The sequence below is a fragment of the Jaculus jaculus genome, chromosome 17 (assembly GCF_020740685.1).
Source record: "Jaculus jaculus isolate mJacJac1 chromosome 17, mJacJac1.mat.Y.cur, whole genome shotgun sequence".
Classification (NCBI taxonomy): domain Eukaryota; kingdom Metazoa; phylum Chordata; class Mammalia; order Rodentia; family Dipodidae; genus Jaculus; species Jaculus jaculus.
In genome coordinates, this window is record NC_059118.1 from 52,223,148 (window position 1) to 52,245,086 (window position 21,939).

General features: G+C 42.5%; 1 protein-coding gene and 1 non-coding gene across 5 annotated transcripts in view; one reads left to right on the forward strand and one right to left on the reverse strand.

Moving 5' to 3' along the window:
• Positions 1-4,128: 4,128 nt before the first annotated feature.
• The window catches only part of Nup153 (nucleoporin 153), an 89,429-nt gene continuing 71,618 nt past the window's right edge, over positions 4,129-21,939 (forward strand). For all 4 annotated transcript variants that reach the window (XM_004667932.3, XM_045136528.1, XM_045136531.1 and 1 more), the window contains exons 1-2: positions 4,129-4,280; positions 17,797-18,019. In XM_004667932.3, the coding sequence (XP_004667989.1) occupies positions 4,167-4,280; positions 17,797-18,019 (337 nt within the window). In that variant the 5' untranslated portion in view covers positions 4,129-4,166. The remainder of the gene's footprint in view (positions 4,281-17,796; positions 18,020-21,939) is intronic.
• Positions 21,320-21,379, reverse strand: LOC123455667. The gene has a single exon (XR_006634051.1). It is a non-coding gene; the product is annotated as a U7 small nuclear RNA (small nuclear RNA).

Sequence of the window (21,939 nt, forward strand, 5' to 3'; positions counted from 1 at the left end):
TCTGGCCTTTCAATAAATATTTTAAAATGAGTTAATTTCAGTTAGCAATTTACTGTCTTAGATGTGAGGAGGAGATTCATCTTGTTTAATTTGGCCATTATTTCATCCAGTGAAACTTAATTCCCAGGGTTGGGGTGATAGGACCCAAGTTCGACCCCCTGCAACCATGTAAATACGGGGCTTGATGGTGCACATCCATGATCCTAGCACTGAACCGGCAGATTCCTGGAGCTCGTTGGCTAGCTGGTCTATCCTTAGTGAGCTCTGGGCCCATGAGAGACCTGCCTCAAAAAGAGGTGATGGTGTACTTGAAGATAATTCCCAAGGCTCTCCTCTGGAATTCATGTTCACACACATGCATGAACACACATGTACATACATATTCACACATCTGTATCCACACACACGAGCATGCATATTCACACTCCACACACATGCATGAACACATATGTGTACACCTCACACACAATGCAGCCACACACATACATATAGTATGCACATGCCAATACAAAACAAAAACTGAATTCCATTCAAAAATAATTGAAAATCTTCCTTACATTCTATGTGTTTGTGCACATTCATTATATACCACAGCCCAGTACACTGATATATGGAGCCAGGAAGAGGAGAACTTTTATAACATCTTGGTATTACATGATAGATATAATTAAAACATGACTATTTTAGTTAATTCATTCAGTCTTAAGTATTACTTTATTCCCACAAGACAGAGAACATAGTAAGTTAACAGGAATATAATGATGTACAAGTTTTTATTTTTGATTATTTATTTCCAAGGAGATAGAGAGAGGGAGGAGAGGATGAGAAAGAGAATAGGCACACTAGGGCCTCCACCCACTGCTTCATATTATCTTTTTTTGTTGTTTTTTTCCAAGGTAGGGTCTTGCTCTAGCCCAGGCTGACCTGGAATTCACTATGTAGTCTCAGGGTGGCCTCAAACTCACAGTGATCCTCCTACCTCTGCCTCCTGAGTGCTGGGATTAAAGGCGTGCACCACCACGCACCCCCCAATCCCCAGCCATATTATCTTTTTATTTAATGACATTTGTGACAATCATTATCACATGAAAATGTGAAAAATCATGGTGATCTCTCTAAAACTACTATCATTGAAATAATTTTCATTAATGGACATCTTGGCAGACACCAATTTTTTGCCTAAAGGCTAAAAGCTATGCATAACATTTCATAATTTCCTGTTTCTTTGTTTGGAATTGTTTTACCTTTTGAAGAATAAGTGAGGGCCAATTTTAAATCCAGCTTGGTCTTAGAAAAAATTGTATTTCATTTGTAATGAATGCATATTTTTCATCACCAGTCCTGGGTTTACGTAGGTTCTGGCCTGAAAGGGTCAGCAGCCTTTCTGTTTGCTGATTTATGTTTGGCGGGTGGTTAAATAGTTAAATGAGAGTAAAGAATCCAGATTGAGCAGGTTTTCGTGGCACAGGGAGACCCTAGTAGTAACAGGCTTTTCATGAATTGAGATGTCTCCTAGTATGTTATTTGTTATGGCTGAAAAAGGCTAGTCCGGGCTTAATGCACATCTCCTCTGGTCTCAGTGTTTTTCCGGCACAGCTTTCAATGGACCGGTCACACAAATATAGGATTATTGTGTTACTGTTTCCTTCAATATCATTTTTCTCCAAAGCAATACTTGTGAAATAGGGTGCCCAAGAGGGATGTGCATATTTTTCTTGTTTCTTCACATTCTACTGACCTTCTATTTCTGAAGCTTTGTCCCAAGTTTAGGCAATTTCATTTACATGTTTGTCCTTCCTTTCATTTCTTCTTTCTGATTTTTTTTTTTTTTTTTTTGCGGGGGTGGTGGGTGCGTGGGTAGGGTCTTGCTATGTAGCCCAGGCTGGTCTAGAACTCCTGAGCTCCCTGCTTCAGCTTCCTGAATGTTGAGATTCACTTGATGTCTCTTCTGTTTGAAGCCTGGTTGTGAAGTTTGTCTGTTCCAGTGCTGGAAACCTTGATTCTGAAAGTGTGGAAAGGGAAGTGGGGTGCTGTGGTGATAACAATTTCACCTGAGGAGAGACTCAGATTCACTTATTCCCTGAGAAAAGAATATGCTTGGAGACTGTAGGGGTGCAGAGGAGAAAAGGAAGTAGATTGGTTTTATCTTCTTTGTCAACTTGTCTTGGTGGTTAAGTCAGAGACAACCTATGTTAGGTATAGCACAATTTCTTTAGTTGCTGAACGGTATTACCAGCTCAAAGGCATAGTTAGTTTGGGTTTACAATTTCATTAATACATATTTAAGCAATGGCTAATTGTGTGATTTGGAGCCATAAGGTAAAAAACTTGATTTCCAGCTGATTTTTGGTTGGTACTACTTGCTTTCTATCCAAACAGCTATTATGGGCTAGGTATCTTTCAGCAGAGCAATAGCCTTGGTGAGGTAAATATTCATACTATTTGCAGATCGGTAACTTCCCCAATGTCCCACTGCCGGAAGGTGATAGATTTAAACCAAGTCTACTGGACTTCCAGGTTGTTATAAACTTTAAAACAACTACCTTAAGTGGAATAGATTGATTCGTTGTCATAATCATTTAGCTACTTGCTTCAACACTTATAGCAAAGTTTGGTTATAGTCCTGGCTTTAGTTGCCAAGTTCAGGGCCCTTAATAGTGCCACTTAAGTTCTTTAATTCTCTTGTTCATTGAATGAGGCTACACCACCTGGGCACCCAGATGTTTTTGTCAATTCCTGATATCTTCTTTACATTTTGGGTTCAGTCTTTGAGTCTACCTTAGTTAATCACTTTCTAGTATACTATTTTAAGAAAATATGTGTCTTTTATTACTAGGAATAGTTAGTTAACCCTAATGTGAGCTGATTACAAGCTATTAATGCAACCATTTACTGCATTTCTTGCATAGCAGGAAATACACCTAGATGGTCACACTTGCTCCCCACAATAAAGTGGATTCCAAAGTACTTATTTAATAGTGGAGTCATCCAAGGTCAAATAGGTGAGTGGTGAAGCCAGAGTTTCTGCCTTGTGCGTTTGACAACAAAGCCTTTGTATGTTTAATGAGACACTGACAAAGCTGTGGATGTACTTTTTGTTGTTCAGAGTCACTCTGTAGCCCAGGCTGGCTTCTTTAACTTGCCATTCTCCTGCCTCCGCTTCCCAAGTGCTGGGATTACGGATGTGTGCCGCAATATCTGGCAGAAACTGTACATGTTTTCTAATTCTGCGTTAGGCCTACAGATTATGTGTATAATTTAATTATACATATATTTTTTTCTCCCATTTTAACAAATTATCTTTAGATCCTGTTTTTGATTTTGCCGTTTACTTTCTGCTGCTTAACCAACCGATGGTAGGAGGAGGTTACAGTTTTCACGATAAGTGCCTTTTCTAAATCTAAACATACACCAACTGCCGCCAAACGACCAGGGGCTTTGTGCCTCTGCGGAGCTCCACGGGTGTCCTTCCGCTTCTGTCGGCCTCTCCAAGAGTCCGCGTCTTGCATGAAAAACTACGTTTCCCAGAGGGCCACGCGGACGGGAGCGCGGGCTCGACCAACCCTTCCTCCTTTCACTCAATAACCTCGTCACTGAATGATGACGCAAACGCGTCGGGCGCACGCGGGTGACGACATTCTGGCTCGCGACCGCGGCGGCGGCCTTAACCGCGGCAATAGGCGTAAGAGCGGCTGCGACTGCAGGACTACGACGACGGCGGCGGCGGCGTTGGGGCGGGCGCTGTGCGCACAGGGGAGGGGTAGGCGGGCGGCGCCGGCGGCTTCAACTGCGGCAGCGACGGAAGAAGGTCCTGCAGCGGCGGGCGGTCGGAGTTAGGCCTTAGCGGCCCCCAGAGCGCCCGACCCCGTCCTGCACGGGCGATCTCCATAGAGACCGTGACAAACAGAGACGCGGGGTCCGCACGCGGCCGCGGGGCCGGGCCGGGCTAGGTCGTGGGCCTCCGCCGCCGCTGCCCGGCGTTCGGCCGGCCGGCCGCCCGCCCGCCCGCGTGCGCGCGCTCTCTCGGCTCCTGCCCGCAGCCTCGCGGTTCTTGGTGTGCCCGTGTCTCACTCGGGGCCGGGCCGGGCCGGGCCGGGCGGGGGAGGCCCCAAGGCCGTCGCCTCTCCCTCTCCCGCCCGGGAGCGGGAAGCCGCCCAGGCTCCGCCATGGCCTCGGGAGCCGGAGGAACGGGAGGGGGCGGCGGTGGCGGCAAGATCCGGACGCGTCGTTGCCACCAGGGGCCGGTGAAGCCTTACCAGCAGGGGCGACCGCAGCACCAGGTACGGCTCGGGCGGCGCGGTGACCTGGCGGGTGGAGAGGTGGGCAGGCGGTCCCCGGCGTCCCACGTGGAGCGGAGCGGACCGAGGGCCCGAGGGGAGGCCGGACGAGGGCGGCGGGAAGTGGGCAGAGCCGGGCCGGGCCGGGCCGGGCCTGGCGGGCGGCGCACACGTGCTGCGGGGCCGCCTCCGCCCGGCCCTCCGGCCCAGGGGCTTTCCCAAGCTGGGCGCTGGGCGGGAAAAGAGATTCTGGGCGTCAGATACTTGGGGGTCTTTTTATGGAGGGGCGGGTATTGGGGGCTTGGTGGTTATTAGTGAAGACCTCTCGATGGAAAAAGGTGAAGATGCCACTGAGGGCCCCTTCGTTAGCAGGCTCCCCCCACCCCGGATTTCCCGGTTTAGGGTGGGGAGAATGGCCGCCTAGGGTTATCTGCCACCAGGCATCCCTGTTATTTGGAGAGGGGGGCGCTGTTACGTGGGCCGAGGAATAACTCAATCTGAGTCTGTAGTCCTTTAATCAATCACCCCTGGACACCCGCCGCCCCCAATGCAACCCGTCCAAGCTTAGCCTTCCCCATCTGAAGACAGTGGCTTGGGGTCCCCCCACCCTTTAACTGGATTGTAGTCACAGTGCCACTGGGGCATTTTAAAAGTCCCTCTCCACTCATACGTCTCTCTCTGCTGCGCGATTTTCCCCTCCTCTCCTCCCCGCTCTTTATTTTGGAGGCTGGAATAGGCCATTCTCCATAGTTGACCTGATCTCCAGCTCTGACCTCATACACTAATTATTTTAATAATATGGGCGTAATCTAGATGTTTTAGGTACTTTGAACACTCCAGGAGTGTTGGTGGTCTTATAATTTAGCTACCATATGCCTTTGTGGATGTCTACAATGAAAAGTTTCCCTGGCTGAAAATGAAACATTTGATTCTGAGAAAATTCCAGTTTTAAAAAAAATTATTTATTTGCAACCTGCGTGGGGGAGGGACAGGATGGGGGCGCTAGGGCCTCTTGCCACTGCAAACAACTCCAGATGCTTGTGTGCCACTTTGTACACTTAATGGGCACTGTAGAATAGAACCTGGCTGTAGGGCTTTGCAAGCAAGTGCCTTTAACCGCTGGGCCGTCTCTCCAGTCCCCAAAATTCCAGTTTTTAAAACTCACTTGCCTAGGATTAAGAAAACGAGAAAAACCCATTTTAAAAAAGTCTCGTCTAAACCTTTTCAATAATATTAACATAGGAAAGTTGTGTGAAATTTGTTCAAAAACAAGAAAGGGGATGATAACTTGTTGCAAGCTATTAAAGGTATAGACTATGTTTTAAAAAAACATTTATTTACTTATCAGAGAAAGAGGCAGATGGAGAATGGGTGTGCCAGAGCCCCACACCAGTGCAAATGAATACCATATGCATCTGCCACCTAGTGCATCTGCCTTTATGTGGGTACTGGGCAATCAAACCTGGGTCCTTTGGCTTTGCAGGCAAGTCTAAGCCATCTCTCCAGCCCAAAGGTAGACTCATTATATTCTGGATAACAGTAAGAGTTGAATATTTAGCATTTTGTTTGGTGGTGGTTCCAAATTGTAGCATTATCAACAGATTCATAAAAATAAAGGTTGGAGGGAAAGTTCTGAATAGTTAGAGCTATGGCTTATGCACTAAATAGTTCTTACCATTGGTCAGAAGGCTTGTTCTGAATTCCTGTTTTTTTCTGGGAGCTGGGTTGTTTGCAGACAGATTTGAGATTAGAATTTAGGTCTCAATACTGGCCATTTTACCTTACCTAATTGTGTACAATAATTGTTAGGCATTTGTGAGTTTCTTAGAATAATTGTCTTTGAAAGGTTCTGTTGCATACAGAAATGTGACAGTTTTTGAACACGGACCAGCAGATTGTCTGGATAAAGTGTAAAAAGGAGCTAATATATCCTAGGTGACAAAGTTATAATCACACAGCTTATTTTAAAATGTGTTCAGATAAAATCTAATTGGGGCAGACGGGATACCTTAACAGCCTAAGATTGTTTTAGACTATAGATTTCAGGCTGTGTCATTTTGTCTTAAATTTTGTTAATTTAGATAAATTGTCTTAATATGGCTTCTTGCCCCATTGGAATTGGAATTAAAGATGTTTAAGTGTTTCTTGATCAGTGCTGTAGGTGTTAATTCTGACAGAAACTACTGAAGAAAAGTATTCAGGGATATGTCAAGAGTACTTGTATTTATTGATTTTTAAAATCTTAAAGTAAGGACTGTTTTTAGTTCTTACCAGCACTTTGGTGGGCTTGCTTGCTGTCTCAACCAGCCATCGACTGCATGTTTACAGCTGCTGAGTCATCATGATTCTCTAAGGTGCTTCATGACATAGCATGTTTCATGAGAGTGCCATTTGATAAGTGTCCAGGGTTTCTGGGCAAAAATGAAGCTTCTAGTTGTGTGGTAGAAGGTTAGAATAAAAATGAGCTGTCTGGCACTGTACATAAGTGGACGGCTGCCAGTGCTTGTCAGGCCAATTAACTCGTGCAGTCACCCAGTACCTGTGATTTCTGCTCGTGTTCTTTGGCTTGTAATTTCCTGTTTTGACTTCTGGTTTACCTCTTCTGGGAAATGTCTTAACATTTAGCACTTTTTCCTCACAATTTCTGATCTTTAAAATATGTTGTTTGAAGTTGTGGAGCTGTAAATCTGTCTTGCTCAACTAAGTGAAAAAAAGCAACTCTTAAATGTACAAGTATCTGGATGTGGTGGCACACACCTGTATTCCTGCACTTGGGAGGCTGAGGTAGAAAGATAGTGAGCTCCAGGCTAGACTAGGCTTTAGAGTGACTTCTAGGCCAGCCTGGACCACATACTAAGACCTTGTCCTCGAAAGAAGTGTTAAAGCAAAAATGGAGAGTAGGCCTGAGCAAAGCAGGTAGATCTTTTCCACTTGCCTTTGCACCTGTACTGTCAACTCAGGCACTTCTCTGTTTATTTTGAGACAGGCTCTTGTTACTTAGCTCAGGTTGGTCTGCTGCCCATCCTCCTGAGGGCTAACCTAGACACTTAAACCCTCCACAAACTCAAGATTGCCTTCCTTGCCTGAGCTAACCCAGTCACCTTTAAGGAATGGTAGGGAGTTGTAGGTCAGTAACGATCATGTGCTTAGTTCTTACCACCTGTCCAGTCTCCTTTCCCATATGATCTGGATGCATGTCTGTGGAGAGGTCCAGCTGCCTTTTAATAGCCACCACAAGAAACTTGAGCTCATGAGAAGAACCTGTTACCTCCTTTTGGTAAGAGTGGCCCATTTTTCTTGCTCAGTTTTTGGTGGTAAGAGGTTTGTTTTCTGGCTTGGCACTAAGGAAATGCACCTTCAGTTGTCCATGCATGATAGGAAGCCTAGGAATGTCTTAGAAGTCATTTAAGGGCTGGAGAGGGATTAGCAGTTAAGGTGCTTGCCCATAAAGCCAAAGGACCCAGGTTTGATTCCCCAGAACCCACATAAGCCAGATGCACAAGGTGGTGGTACATGTGGCTGGAAGCCCTGGTGCACACCTGTTCTCTCTCTCTCTTTTTCTTTCAAATGAATAAATAAAAATAAAACTAAAAAAAAAGAAGTCATTTAACATTCTAACCATTAAAAAGGTAGGAATCCCTCTTCCACCAACAGATTAGATCAAGGATACACATTTTTTTTCTGTAAAGAAACATAATTAATTTTTAGGTCTTGTGATTGCCAATTGATTTCTTTTTATGGTCCTTTGGCATATGTGAAGCCACATTTAGCTCTGAAATCAGGCCAGGGGCTGTGTCCATGGTCTGCCTTGTGTAACCTTGAAAATGTTAGTATGGAATACACATTTATTTATTTTGGTTTCTAATTGAGGTCTTGCTATAGCCCAGACTATCTGGAATTAGGTATGTAGTCTCAGGGTGACCTCAAACTCACTGTGATCCTCTTACCTCTGCCTCCCAAGTGCCAGGATTAAAGAATGGTGCCACTATACCCGGCTGGGTTTTGTATATTTTGATACCACCTCTATGATTTTTTAATTTTTTAAATTTTTATTTATTTATTTAAGAGAGAGAGAGAGAATGGGAATGTCAGGGCCTCCAGCCACTAAAATGAACTCCAGATGTAAGTGCCACCTTGTGTGTCTGGTTTACGTGGGTCCTGGGGATTGAATCTGGGTCCTTTGGCTTTGTAGGCAAGTGTCTTAACTGCTAAGCCATCTCCAGCTCCTTCTCTATGCTTTTTCTTTTCTTTTCTCTTTTTTTTTTTTTTTTTTTTTGCCCCATGTAAGTATGTACCTGTGTGTTCTTGGCTTTGAAAAGGAGTGGATAGTTGAGGCTCACTAGCTAATTCTAGCAGTCATTAAATCACCCTCACCCTCCATATTTAATTCCCTTGGTGGGTATAGAAGTAGACATGGCTGAAAGAACATAGTCTAATGGATTCCCTCTTATGCTCTGACTTGAACAATTTAAGTTCTGCTTAATTTTGCCATAAAAATTGTTGTGAAGGCTAAAGGATTATAAAAAAAGAAAGCTTTTAGAACAGTTTATACAGTTAGGACTCATTTGAAATTGGGAATAAGTAGAGCCATTGACTTTAACTTTTTTCTTTTTTTGTGGTGTGTGTGTGTATGGACCCAGAGGTTGATGTCTGTTCTAAAATCATTTTTCACCTTATTTTGAGACATGATCTCTCATTGAACCTGGTGATATGGCTCGGCCAGCAAGCTATAGTATCCTCCTCACTATTTTTCTCCTGCACAGGACCTTCTTTATTTTTGTTTTTTTGAGGTAGGATCTCATTCTAGCCCAGACTGGCCTGGAATTCACTATGTAGTTTCAGTGTGTCTTCTTAACTTACTGTTATCCTCCTACCCTGCCCCTGCCTCTTGAGTGGTGTGATTAAAGGCGTGTGGCACCAGGCCTAGCCCATCTCTCCCTCTCTGTCTCTCTTCTCTTCCTCTTCCTCTTCCTCTTCCTCTTCCTCTCCCTCTCCCTCTCCCTCTCCCTCTCCCTCTCCCTCTCCCTCTCCCGCTCCCGCTCCCGCTCCCGCTCCCGCTCCCGCTCCCGCTCCCTCTCCCTCTCCCTCTCTCTTTTTTTTTCTCGAGGTAAGGTTTTCCCTCTAGCCCAGGCTGACCTGGAATTCATTATGTAGTCCCAGGGTGGCCTTGAACTCACAGCTATCCTCCTACTTCTGCCTTCCAAATGCTGGGATTAAAGGCATGTGCCCCCATGCCTGGCTCTGTCTTCTATTTTAATGAGTATTTTCTTACTGCCTTCCATCATCCATGTTGAAATATTGATGAGCTTATTTTTGTGGAGGTAGTAATAACCACTGTGAGGTCATAATGCACCAGTCACTTGTCAAGGCTATGGTTTCCCAAGTTCCTCCTTCCCATCTTCTGGGTTTTATGTTCTTGTTGCCCACTCCTACACAGTGTTCCCTGAGCCTTGGAGGGAGTCTTATAGATGGCTCAGTTGGTGCTGAGCACTCAAACGTCACTTGCCATTGTATTAGCACCTTGGTGAGTTTTGAATCTTCCTAGTAGTGACCACCATTGCAGAGAGGTGTAATCGATAATAATTTATGGGAATGAACATGCGTCTTTAAAAGATTGTGTGTTGGGTACAGCATGTCCATTTAGTCCGCAGTAGTGGCTTCCTCATGTAGGATCTGTTACCTTTGCAACCATAGGCTTTTGGGTAGGGATTCAGTATCAGACATGGAACGGTCTCAGATCCATTCAGAGCAGTTGGTTATCCCTATACTAGTCATGCCACTGTTGCACCACTGGGCACTTTTTGGCTAGCTAGTTAGTTATGTATCATGCACAGTTGTTCAGCAGCTGGGTAATAAACCTCTTGATAAAATTTCTCACACAGCAGCCTGCATGGCATTTCTAGCACTATGCCAGTTAGTTGGGAGGGAAGGCGGCTTCCAGTTCAGTGACTTAAGTTTTTTGCATGTAGTGAGAGGCCTTCATATGTATGGTATAATGTTACTAATTACTTTTTTTCCCCCAAGATACAGTCTTGCTCTAGCCCAGGCTGACCTGGATTTCACCATGTAGTCTCAGGCTGGCCTCGAACTCACAGCAGTCCTCCTACCTTGGTCTCCTAAGTGCTAGGATTAAAGGGGTGCACCACCATTCCTGGCTAAAAATGTTTGGCTTTTCGTGGTAGTGTCTCACTGTAGCTCAGGCTGACCTGGAATTCACTTTGTAGTCTCAGGGTGGCTTCGAACTCTCAGTGATCCTCCTACCTCTGCCTCCCAAATGCTGGGATTGAAGACATGCGCCACCACGCTGGCCCAGGCTACAATTTTTTAGTTAGGTGATGTCTATGTACTGGAAAGTCAAGTGTCCATAAGTTTGAAGTAAAATGAAAATTTTGGTCAGATGTCCTTAAGACCATTTTCTTTCTTTCTTTTTTTTTTAAATTTTGTTTATTTTTATTTGAGAACGGCAGACAGAGAAAGGCACAGAGAGAGAGACAGACAGATAGACAGACAGAATGGGCGCACCAGGGCCTCCAGTCAGCCACTGCACACGAACTTCAGATGCATGCGCCCCCTTGTGCATCTGGCTAACGTGGGTCCTGGGGAATTGAGCCTCGAACTGGGGTCCTTAGGCTTCACAGGCAAGCGCTTAACCGCTAAGCCATCTCTCCAGCCCAAGACCATTTTCATTAGATACAGAATGTTGAGAAAAGTACTGATTCTGGTTTTTCCATTCTCATTTATTTGTGAGAGAGGGAGAATGGGCGCACCAGGGCTAAGCCACTGCAAATGAACTCTAGACACTTATGCCACCTTACACATATGGCATATGTGGGTACTGGGGAATTGAACCTGGATCCTTACACTTTGCAGGCATGTGCCTAACTGCCAAACCATCTCTTCAGCCCTCAGTTTTATTTTGTATTCTGAGATACAGGGTATGTAGCTCTGGCTGGGCTGGAACTTGCCTAATAGCTCAGACTGTCTATTTTTAACTTCTTAGTTCTCCTTTCTCCTGCCTCTGCTCCTGAATGTTTGAATTGTGTTTGCGCCCTGTCATACTCAGTTTTCAAAAGTTTTCTTTGTAGCAACTTAGTTTATGATCATAGTTGAAATATAATTTTATTTGTTTGGTGTGTGTTGTGTATGTGAACATGCATACGTGTGTGAGTCCTGGTGCTTGTGTAGAGATAGAGCACAACCTGGGTCAGTCTTCACCATCTACTCCAGGTTTTGAGGCAGGGTTTCCTTCTTGCTCAGTGCTCCATTTGAGAACTTCTGGGGACATTCTGTCTCCACCTGTGATTATAGAATCCCGCCATAGCTTCTGCCTTTTACATGGAGCCTGAGGATCCGAATTCAGGTACTCAGAGTTGCATGGCAAATGTTTTATCCATTGGCCCGTTTCCCAGCCTGTGAAGTACTTATTTTTAAATATTTATTTTATTCATTTATTTATTTGAGAGCAACAGACAAAGAGGCAGAGAGGGAGGGAGGGAGGGAGAATAGGCGCGCCAGGGCCTCCAATCATTGCAAACGAACTCCAGATGCATGCGCCACTTTGCACATCTGGCTAATGTGGATCCAGGGAAATCGAGCCTTGAACCGGGGTCCTTAGGCTTCACAGGGTTACTAAGCCATCTCTCCAGGCCAGTACTTACTTTTTAAATGATAGTCTGCACACTGTAAACCTAGTGCTCAAGAAGCTCAAGCTGGAAGACCAGGTCAAGGCCAGCATGAGCTACGTGATCAGAAATAGGACAGTAGCTTGCCTTTCCTTTCTATACATATTCCAGTTTGTTTAATTTTGCTTATCTTTTTCATAGCGCGATTTAAGAAATAAACTGAACTCCTAGTATTATAAAATGTGCTATGTGTGAAAAGCATGGCAGTATCAGATACATAATTTTTAGTGTTTAGCTGCTATGGGCTGTTAATGAGTGGTGCTTCTCCTTTTTGCATCTTCAGCTTGGAAGGAGGTAAAAGTTTGTAGCCAATCTCTAATTCTTTAACCAGAACAGTGAATAGAGTGAATAGAGAACTTGAACTGAATGACCAGGGCTATTAAGTGACTTAAAGCTTATAAGTAGAACAATCTTAAATTTGTAAGTTAACTTGGGATTATTGAAATTATATTTAGTATCATGGCATTAAAATTTGAATACTTGGGCTGGAGAGATGGTTCAGCAGTTAAAGGCACTTGCCTGTAAACCCTAAGAACTCAACATTCAGTTCCCCAGCACTCACTTAAAGCCAGACGCATAAGGTGGCGCATGTGTTTGGAGTGTATTTGCAGTGGTTAGAGCCCATTCTCTTTGCCTCTATCTGCCTCTCACTCTATTACTTTCAGTATTTTGCTGGGTGTGGTAGTGTACACCTTTAATCTCAGCATTTGGGAGATGAGAAGATTGCTGTGAGTTCCCGGCCAGCCTTAGACTGCATCGTGAATTCCAGGTCAGCCTGGGCTAGAGCAAGAACTTACCTCAAAAACAAAACAAAACAACAACAAAAAAAAAGGAATAACAGTTTTGATGTTATTATGAAATGCTTTATTGAAATAAGTAATGTTAGAATGGTTGTATTTAAAAAAAATTCAATACTGCTGGATGTGGTGCTGCATACCTTTAATCCTAGCACTCAGGAGGCAGAGGTAGGAGGATTGCTGTGAGTTCTAGGCTATCCTGGTCAGCCTGGGCTAGAGTGAGACCCTACCTTAGAACAGCAAAACAAATAAATAAATAAAAATAAAATGAAAACCAATGCTGAAGTGTTAGTATGGGAAAACAAACTTAGTGCTTGGCATAAAAATCTTTATAAGTAGGTAACTTTCAAGACTCAGAACCTCGTCACTTAGAAACTTAAAAGGAGGGAGCAAAAAAGAGAACTTGATAGGGAAACTGTATGAAATAAGACCTTGAAACAAGTTTGGAAAGAAGAGGACAGTTACATGGGTGTTAATTGGGTTGAGATGGTGAGGGTGAGCACAGAATTATGGAAGAGGATGCTCAAGAGTTGGGGACGGACCCCACTGCAATACAGGTATCCAGAAAGCAAGCAGAAGTCAAAGGAGTTGAGAATTCTGGAAGAAGGAGGCCTGAGAAACTTACAGCTGATACTGGACTGTAGTTGGTATTTGTCGTTGGTAATCCAGTGAAATTATTCAAGGTTTTTGGAATTTGAGTATTACTACTTAATAAATAATGTGAGGGGAAAGCCTGGTGTCTGACGCATGCTTTTAATTCCAGCACTTGGGAGGCAGAGTTAGGAGGATTGCCATGGGTTTGAGGCCACCTTGAGACTACATAGTGAATTCCAGGTCAGCCTGGGCTAGAGCTTCTATCTTGAAAAACAAACAAGTGAATGAACAAAACCAAAACAACAACAACAAAAGGTGAAGGGAGTTGAAAAGAAAGAATAAAGTAGAACAGAATTGAAAAGAAAGAAAAACTAATAGAATAGAGCTTTTTATGTGATAAAAGAAGGAAGGCAAGTAAGGAATTGTCAAGTTGGACAGCTGTATGGTGAAAGTTTTATAGGAAGGTTTGAGATAAAAATTCTGAGTTAGCGATGTAGAATAATTTTTTGCTTTCCTCATCCTCCAGCCATCTTTTAGTAATCTTAAAATTCAATATAATTTGAAGCAAATGTATTCACAAGTGCTTTACATGTGGAATGTGCAAGTGTTTTACACAACTAATGTTCTTGATATATATATGTATGATTATATTGAATTTACTTTTGTCCCCAACTTGGTCATTTAATTATTTAAAATAAAACCTAGTGAAGGACTGGAAAGATGGTTTAGCAGTAAAAGCATCTGCCTGCAAAGCCTGGGTTTGATTCCCCAGTATCCAAGTAAAGCCAGATCTGCAAAATAGCACTGTCTTATCTGCCTGTCTCTCACCCTGCTTGCAAATAGAAATATTTTTATTTAACTTTTTTTTTTTTTTTTGGTTTTTCGAGGTAGGGTCTTGCTCTAGCCCAGGCCAACTTGGAATTCACAGCTATTCTCCTACCTCTGCCTCCTGAGTGCTGGGATTAAGGGTGTATGTCACCACATCCAGTTTATTTATTTTTAAGTATTATGTTGCAAACAGAGAAGAGAGTGAAAATATGGGCACACTAGGGCCTTTTGCACTACAACCAGACTCCAGATGCATGGGCTACTTTGTGCATCTGGATGGATATATGTGGGTACTGGGGAATCAAACCTGGCCTGGTTTGCTCCCAAAGTAGAATTAGATGTTCTGCCTTGACTTGTTTGATTTTTCTATCTGCCAAGGCATTTGCCTTCTCTTATTCAACTGTCTGAAACTGAATGCTGCTGCTCTGTGAAGGAAATTGTGGCCTGACCCTAGTTAACGTGTGTGTGTGTGTGTGTGTGTGTGTGTGTGTGTGTGTGTGTGTGTTCTAAGGTAGGGTTTTGCTGTAGCCCAGGCTGACCTGGAACTCACTGTGTAGTCTCAGGGTGGCCTTGAAGTTACAGCGATCCCCCTATCTCTGCCTCCTGGGTGCTGGGATTAAAGGTGTGAGCTACCATGCATGGCTCATTCTTTTTTTTTTTTTAATTTATTTATAATCATTTATTTATTTGACAGAGAAAGGGAGAGGGGGTGAGAGAATGGGCATGCCAGGGCCTCCAACCATTGCATGCAAACTCCCCCTTGTGCATCTATCTGGCTTACGTGTGTCCTGGGGAATTGAACCTGGGTCGTTTGGCTTTGCAGGCAAATGCCTTAACCACTATGCCATCCCTCTCCCCCGTTTTAAAATTTTGCTTATTAGAGAAAGAGACTAAGTGGGTGAGCCAAGGCCTCTAGCCACTGCAAAAAACAAACAAACAAACAAACAAAAAACCCAAAAGCAAAACAATGTGCCAATGGGGAATTGAACCTGGGTCCCTAGGCTTTGTAAGTGCCTTAACTACTAAGTCATCTCTTCAGCCCAACTTTTTTCTTGTTAATATTACTAGTAAACCTTGTAAATTTAGAGGTACTTCACATTATTTTATTTACTATTTCATTATAATTCTTATATGCAGTAGTAGGAGGAAATGTTATTTAACCTAGAGTAAATCAAAGAAGAGCAAAGTAGATGTTCAAGGCTGTTCTAGAGAAACTAATAATGGTGTTTATGGGCAAGTACTCTACCACTGAGCTGTATCACTAAGCTCCTCATCCATCAAGTGGGAGTATTAGATTTAAAGTGCTAAAGTTATTGTGAGGATTAAATTGAATAATGCCTATAAGTTGCTAAGAGTGCCTGATTCATGCTAAAGATATAGTAACATTAGTGGTGGTAGTTAATGTACCACATTGTTTCTCCCTTTAAAAGTTGCCATAATAGGGCTGGAGAGATGGCTTAGCGGTTAAGCGCTTGCCTGTGAAGCCTAAGGACCCTGGTTCGAGGCTCGGTTCCCCAGGTCCCATGTTAGCCAGATGCACAAGGGGGCGCACGTGTCTGGAGTTCATTTGCAGAGGCTGGAAGCCCTGGCGCGCCCATTCTCTCTCTCTCCCTCTATCTGTCTTTCTGTCTGTCACTCTCAAATAAATAAATAAATAAATAAATAAATAAATAAAAAATTAAAAAAAAAAAGTTGCCATAATAGGGCCGGAGAGAAGGCTTAGTGGTTAAGGCGTTTGCCTGCAAAGCCAAAGGATCCTGGTTTGATTGTCAGACCCACGTAAGCCAGTTGCACAAGGGGGTTCATGTATCTGGAGTTTGTTTGCTGTGGATGGTGGCGCTGACGTGCCCATTCTCTTTCTCTCTTTGCTGCTGTCTCTCTCAAATAAATAAATAAAAAAAGTTGCTGTAATAAAATTAATTCCTCGGATTTTTAAATACTAAAAGTTTACCATTAAAAGGGGTAGGAGGGGACAACTCGAGTTGTGTCTCAGTAGTTAAGATACTTGCCTGCAGAGTGTAAGGATTCAGGCTTGATTCCCCAGCGTACCCATGTAAAGCCAGATGCCAAGGGTGGTGCATGTATCTAGAGTTCATAGAGGTCTAGAGTGGCTAAAGGCCCATACATGCCCATTCTCTCTCACACTCTAATTAATACATAATATAAAGAAAGGAGATTATAGGTTATATCTTGAATATGCTTTGTGTTAGACTGGTTGCTTGATTTATTTATTTTAAAAATTCCTCATATTTCTATTAATTTTGTTTTTTTTTTTTTCCTTTTGTGATGTTGGGATAACAAACCCAGGGCCTCTTGCATGAGAGACAAACACTAGTAGCTGAACTGTATCCCCAGCTCTTAAGTTCTGTCTTTGTTAAACACTATCCACAGATAGTTGTTGAAGGTATGGCTTATATGTATTTATTTACTTACTTATTTATTTTTTGTTTTTTCGAGGTAGGGTCTCACTCCAGCCCAGGCTGACCTGGATTTTACTCTGTAGTCTCAGGGTGGCCACCAAATCATGGCAACCCTCCTACCTCTGCCTCCCAAGTGCTGGGATTAAAGGCGTGCACCACCATGCCTGGCACTTATATGTACTCATATGTGTAATATGCTCTTAGGCTGGAGAGATGGCTCAGTGGTTAAGGTTCTTGCCTGTAAAGTCTAACAATTCAAATTCACTTCCCCAGTACCCACGTAAAACCATATGCACAAAGTGGCGCATGCATCTGGAATTCATTTGCAGGGGCTGGAGGCTCTGGTGTGCCCCTCTGCCTCTCTGTCTCTCGCTTGCAAGTAAATAAATAAAAGTAATTTTTTTTTTCCTTGAGGTAGGGTCTCATTCTAGCTCAGGCTGATCTGGAGTTCACTGTGTATTCTCAGGATGGCCTTGAATTTATGATGATCCTCCTACCTCTGCCTCTTGAGTGCTGAGATTAAAGGCATGTGCCACTGTGCCCGGCAAAAGTATTTTAAGAAAAGTGTCTCTTTGCTGGGTGTGGTGGTGCATGCCTTTAATCCCAGCACTTGCGAGGCAGAGATAAGGAGGATTGCTGTGAGTTCGAGGCCACCCTGAGACTACATAGAATTCTACGTTAGCCTGGGCTAGAGTAAGACCCTACTTCGAAAAACAAAACAAACAAACAAACAAAAAAAAACACCCAAAATGAAAAGTGTTTCTTTTTAGATTAAATTTATTGCCTATGGTTAAATGTAGATTTTTGGTTATTTGGTTATCTATAAAAATGCCATTACATTATTAATAGAATCTTAGTAATTTTTTAAAATAATTCTTTATTTACTTATTTGCAAGCAGAGAGTGAGAGAGAAGAGAGACACAGAGAGCATGCACGCGAGGGACTGTAGCCACTGCAAACGAACTCCACACGCATGTGCCCCTTGTGTATCTGGCTTACGTGTGTCCTGGGAAATCAAACGTGGGTCCTTTGGCTTCGCAGGCAAGGACCTTAACCACTAAGCCATCTCTGCAGCACAGAATTTTAGTAAATTTTGTTGGAAATAGTTGTGTTTTACTTGGTATGACTTCCGTAAATACGTACTTGAAAAAACATAGTTTCTAAAATAGTCTTAATGTGTGTGTGTTTTCTCCAACAGGGCATACTTAGCAGAGTTACTGAATCTGTTAAGAATATTGTACCAGGGTGGCTACAAAGATACTTCAACAAGAAGGAAAATGCATGTGGTTGTTCAACAGACGCAAGTGAGGTACCACACTGGCCAGAAAACAGAGAAGATGACCACGTGATGTATGCCGGTGAGGAGAACTCCAATATTGATGGGAGAATCACCCCTGAGCCAGCAGTCAGTAATACTGAAGGTAAATAGTATATAGATATTTTGTTAATGAATGATAGTGTTTCATGCTTGTTTTTGAACAAATCTGTATATTACTTGGCTATAATAAAACCCAATTTTGTGGCATATAAATATGTCAGAGTATGGTGATCAGGTTCAAATTAGATGTCTTATTTACCAGCCTTTTATTTATAAGGGAAGGCTGATAAGTTAGTTAAAAGTACCATCTGGTCAATGTGGTGGTGTGCACCTTTAATCTCAGTACTTGGGAGGCTGAGGTAGAATATTACTGTGAATTTAAGGCCACCCTGAGACTACAGGGTGAATTTCAGATCAGCCTAGGCTAGAGCATGACCCTACCTCAAAGTTCTAGGAAAAAACAAACAAACAAACAAACACAAAAAAAACAAGCTGGGTGTGGTGACACACACTTTTAATCCTAGCACTAAGGAGGAATCACCCTGAATTCGAGGTCACCCTGAAACTACATAGTGAATTCCAGGTCAGCTTGGGCTAGAGTGAAACCCAACCCCCCCCCCCCCAAAAAAAAAGTACAATCTGGTGTCAAGCCTTGGGGCTTGAATTTTCATACCATAGTACGATGTGGCTTTTAACAAAATAGTTAATACATTTTCCTTTCTCTGCCTTCATGAGTTTTAGGGGAGAAATCCTATGAGTCAGGTGTAGTTGTTCATGCCAGCTACTGGGTAGGTTGAGGTGGAGGGATCTTGGGGCCACAGGTTCAACATGTGATTTCCTCCAAAAGGTTCAGTGATGCTTTTAGAATAGTCCTGGAGCACTATGTAATGATAATGACAGTGAGGCTGATATTGTAATTTAATTGCAGTAGGTTCCTAATGTTCTTAGGCAGATGCATCTGGGTCATTTCATTACTCTGATAGGTAAGTGACTGCATTTTGAAGGCTTTTTGTTTTTACTTTACTTTCAAATAATTTGAAATGGTTTACAAGCATAACCTGTACTTTAGAAACCATATATGGTGATGTATGTCTATAATCCCAGAACTTGAGGCTAAGATAGGATTATGAATTAGGCTAGTTTAGGCTTCTCCAAAAGGGAGAGAACAGAACAAAACAAAATAGTCAATAGTTTAATGGGTTTTAATCACTACCACTGATTTTAGAACATCTTCATTACTCCACAAAGAAACCCCATACCTGTGGTCAGTTACTTCCCATTCCCCTTTTCCCCTGCTTGGCAACCACTAATGTGTTTTCTCTGTAGACTTGGCAACCACTAATGTGCTCTAGACATTTCATGTAAGTGGATTCATAAAATATGTAGTCTGTATTCTGCTTTGAATGTTTGTATACTCGTTTTTATGTGGAGTAAAATTTGATAGATCATACAATGATTGTCTTTATACTGAAGAACTGCCAAACTTTTCCAAAGTGGCTGTTCCATCTTATTTTTTCTACCTGCAGTGTTTGAAGGGCCCACTTTTTGTGTCAATGTATGAGTATTACTCTCCTGGTGGATGTGGTAGCATCTCTGGTTGTGATTGGTATTCCCTAGTGCCTCATGATGCTGAGCCTCTTGTAAAGTGCTTAGTGGTCATTGCAGGGACATGACTACTCAACTCTTTTTTTTCTTTTATTCCGTTGGAATTTTATTTATTTATTTATTTTTATTTCTTTGAGGTAGGGTTTCACTCTAGTCCAGGCTGACCTGGAATTCACTATGTAGTCTCAGGGTGGCCTCAAATTCCATAAGTACAATAAATACAAAACAAAATACATGTAATAAAGACTGGAGTTGTAGGATCAGTGGTAGGATGTACAGGTCCTGTGTTATTTTGTTTGTTGGTTTTGTTTTTCAAGGTAGGAGCATCTTGTTCTAGCCCAAGCTGACTTGCAATTTACTGTGCAGTCTCAGAGTAGCCTCGAACTCAGGGATCCTCCAACCCCAGTGTCACGAGTGCTGGGATTAAAGATGTGTACCACCATGTCCTGCATCTGGTGGATTTTTAAAAATATATTTTAATTTTATTTACTTATTTATTTGACAGAGAGAGAGAGAGAGAGAGAATGGGCATGCCAGGGCCTTCAGCCAGTGCAAAGGAACTTCAGACGTGTGTGCCCTCTTACGCATCTGGCTAATGTGGGTCCTGGGGAATCAAACCTGGGTCCTTTGGCTTTGCAGGCAAATGCCTTCTTAACAGCTAGGCCCTCCCTCCAGCCCGGATTAAAAAAAATTTTTTTTTTATTGTCCATTTTTATTTATTTAGTTGAGAGTGACAGAGAAAGAGGCAGAGAGGGTGGGGGGAGAAAGAATGGGCGCGCCAGGGCCTTCAGCCACTGCAAACAAACTCCAGATGTGTGTGCCCCCTTGTGCATCTGGCTTAAGTGGATCCTGGGAAATCGAGCCTCGAACCGGGGTCCTTAGGTTTCACAGGCAAGTGCTTAACTGCCAAGCCATCTCTCCAGCCCAGCTGGGATTTTTTTGTTAAGTTATAAGAGCTTTACATGTTCAGATGTCCCTTATGAGGGTACAATTGATAGATGTTTTCTTCATTCTGTGGGTGTTCTTTCACGCTATCCTTTGAAGCATAGGTGTTTAATTTTTTTTTTTTTTTTTGGTTTTTTGAGGTAGGGTCTCACTCTGGTCCAGGCTGACCTAGAATTAACTCTGTAGTCTCAGGGTAGCCTTGAACTCATGGCGATCCTCCTACCTCTGCCTCCCAAGTGCTGGGATTAAAGGCGTGCGCCACCACGCCTGGCTCAGGTGTTTAATTTTGATGAAATCATTTATCTGTGTGCGTGTGTATGTGTGTGTGAGAGAGGGAGAGAGTGAGTTTGTGTGTGTGTGTGTGTGTGTGTGTATGATTTTTTTTTTGTGTATGGGGGGGAATGGGTAGGAGTATGTAATGGGATCAAACCTAGGATCTAGCTGGGCATGATGGAGCACACCTTTAAATCCCAGCATTTGAGAGGCTGAGGTAGGAGGATTGCTGTGAATTCTCAATTGTGCTGCAATTGAGACTGCACAGTAAATTCCAGGTCAGCCTGGGCTAGAGCAAGACTCTCCCTACCTTGAAAAACAAAACCAACAAGCAAAAAAAACCCAAAAAAACACAGGACCTGTACATCCTACCACTCTCCTATGACTCCAGGCTTTATTATGTGTATTTTGTTTTGTATTTATTGCAGGTTAAAAATAATTTTTTTTTTCCAGGTAGAGTTTCACCTTAGCCCATGCTGACCAGGAATTCACTGTGTAATCTCAGGGTGCCTTGAATTCAGGTGATCCTCCTACCTTTGCCTCCCTGAGTGCCACCATGCCTGTCTTAAAGTTTAAAGTTTTTTTTTCAAGCACAAGCCAGAAAACCTGCTAGACAAATTACAAAAGAGCTGCAACACTTACTGCATGTTTTGATAAATGTAGCTAAATTTTTTTTTGTGAGTATTTACAAATGTATGGTTTGTTAATCTAATTATTTAATATTTTATATTATCTAATTTTAATTTAATTTTATAATATCTAATATTTAGTAATATAAATTACTGCCTAATTTTCTTGTAATGAAAAATAGTGAATGGGGCTTGAAAAAATGGTTACTTGGGAGAAAATGGCAAATTTAAGGTTTTTCTTTCTTTTGGGTAGTATTCAGTTTGCTGAAGTTTTGAATGTTAGCTAATTTTTTTTATTAGAATAACTTCAAGTTTTTTTTTTTTAATTTTTATTTATTTTTTTTAATTTTTTTTTTTTAATTTTTATTAACATTTTCCATGATTATAAAATATATCCCATGGTAATTCCCTCCCTCCCCACCCCCACACTTTCCCGTTTGAAATTCCATTCTCAATCATATTACCTCCCCATTACAATCATTGTAATTTCATATATACAATATCAACCTATTAAGTATCCTCCTCCCTTCCTTTCTCCACCCTTTATGTCTCCTTTTCAACTTACTGGCCT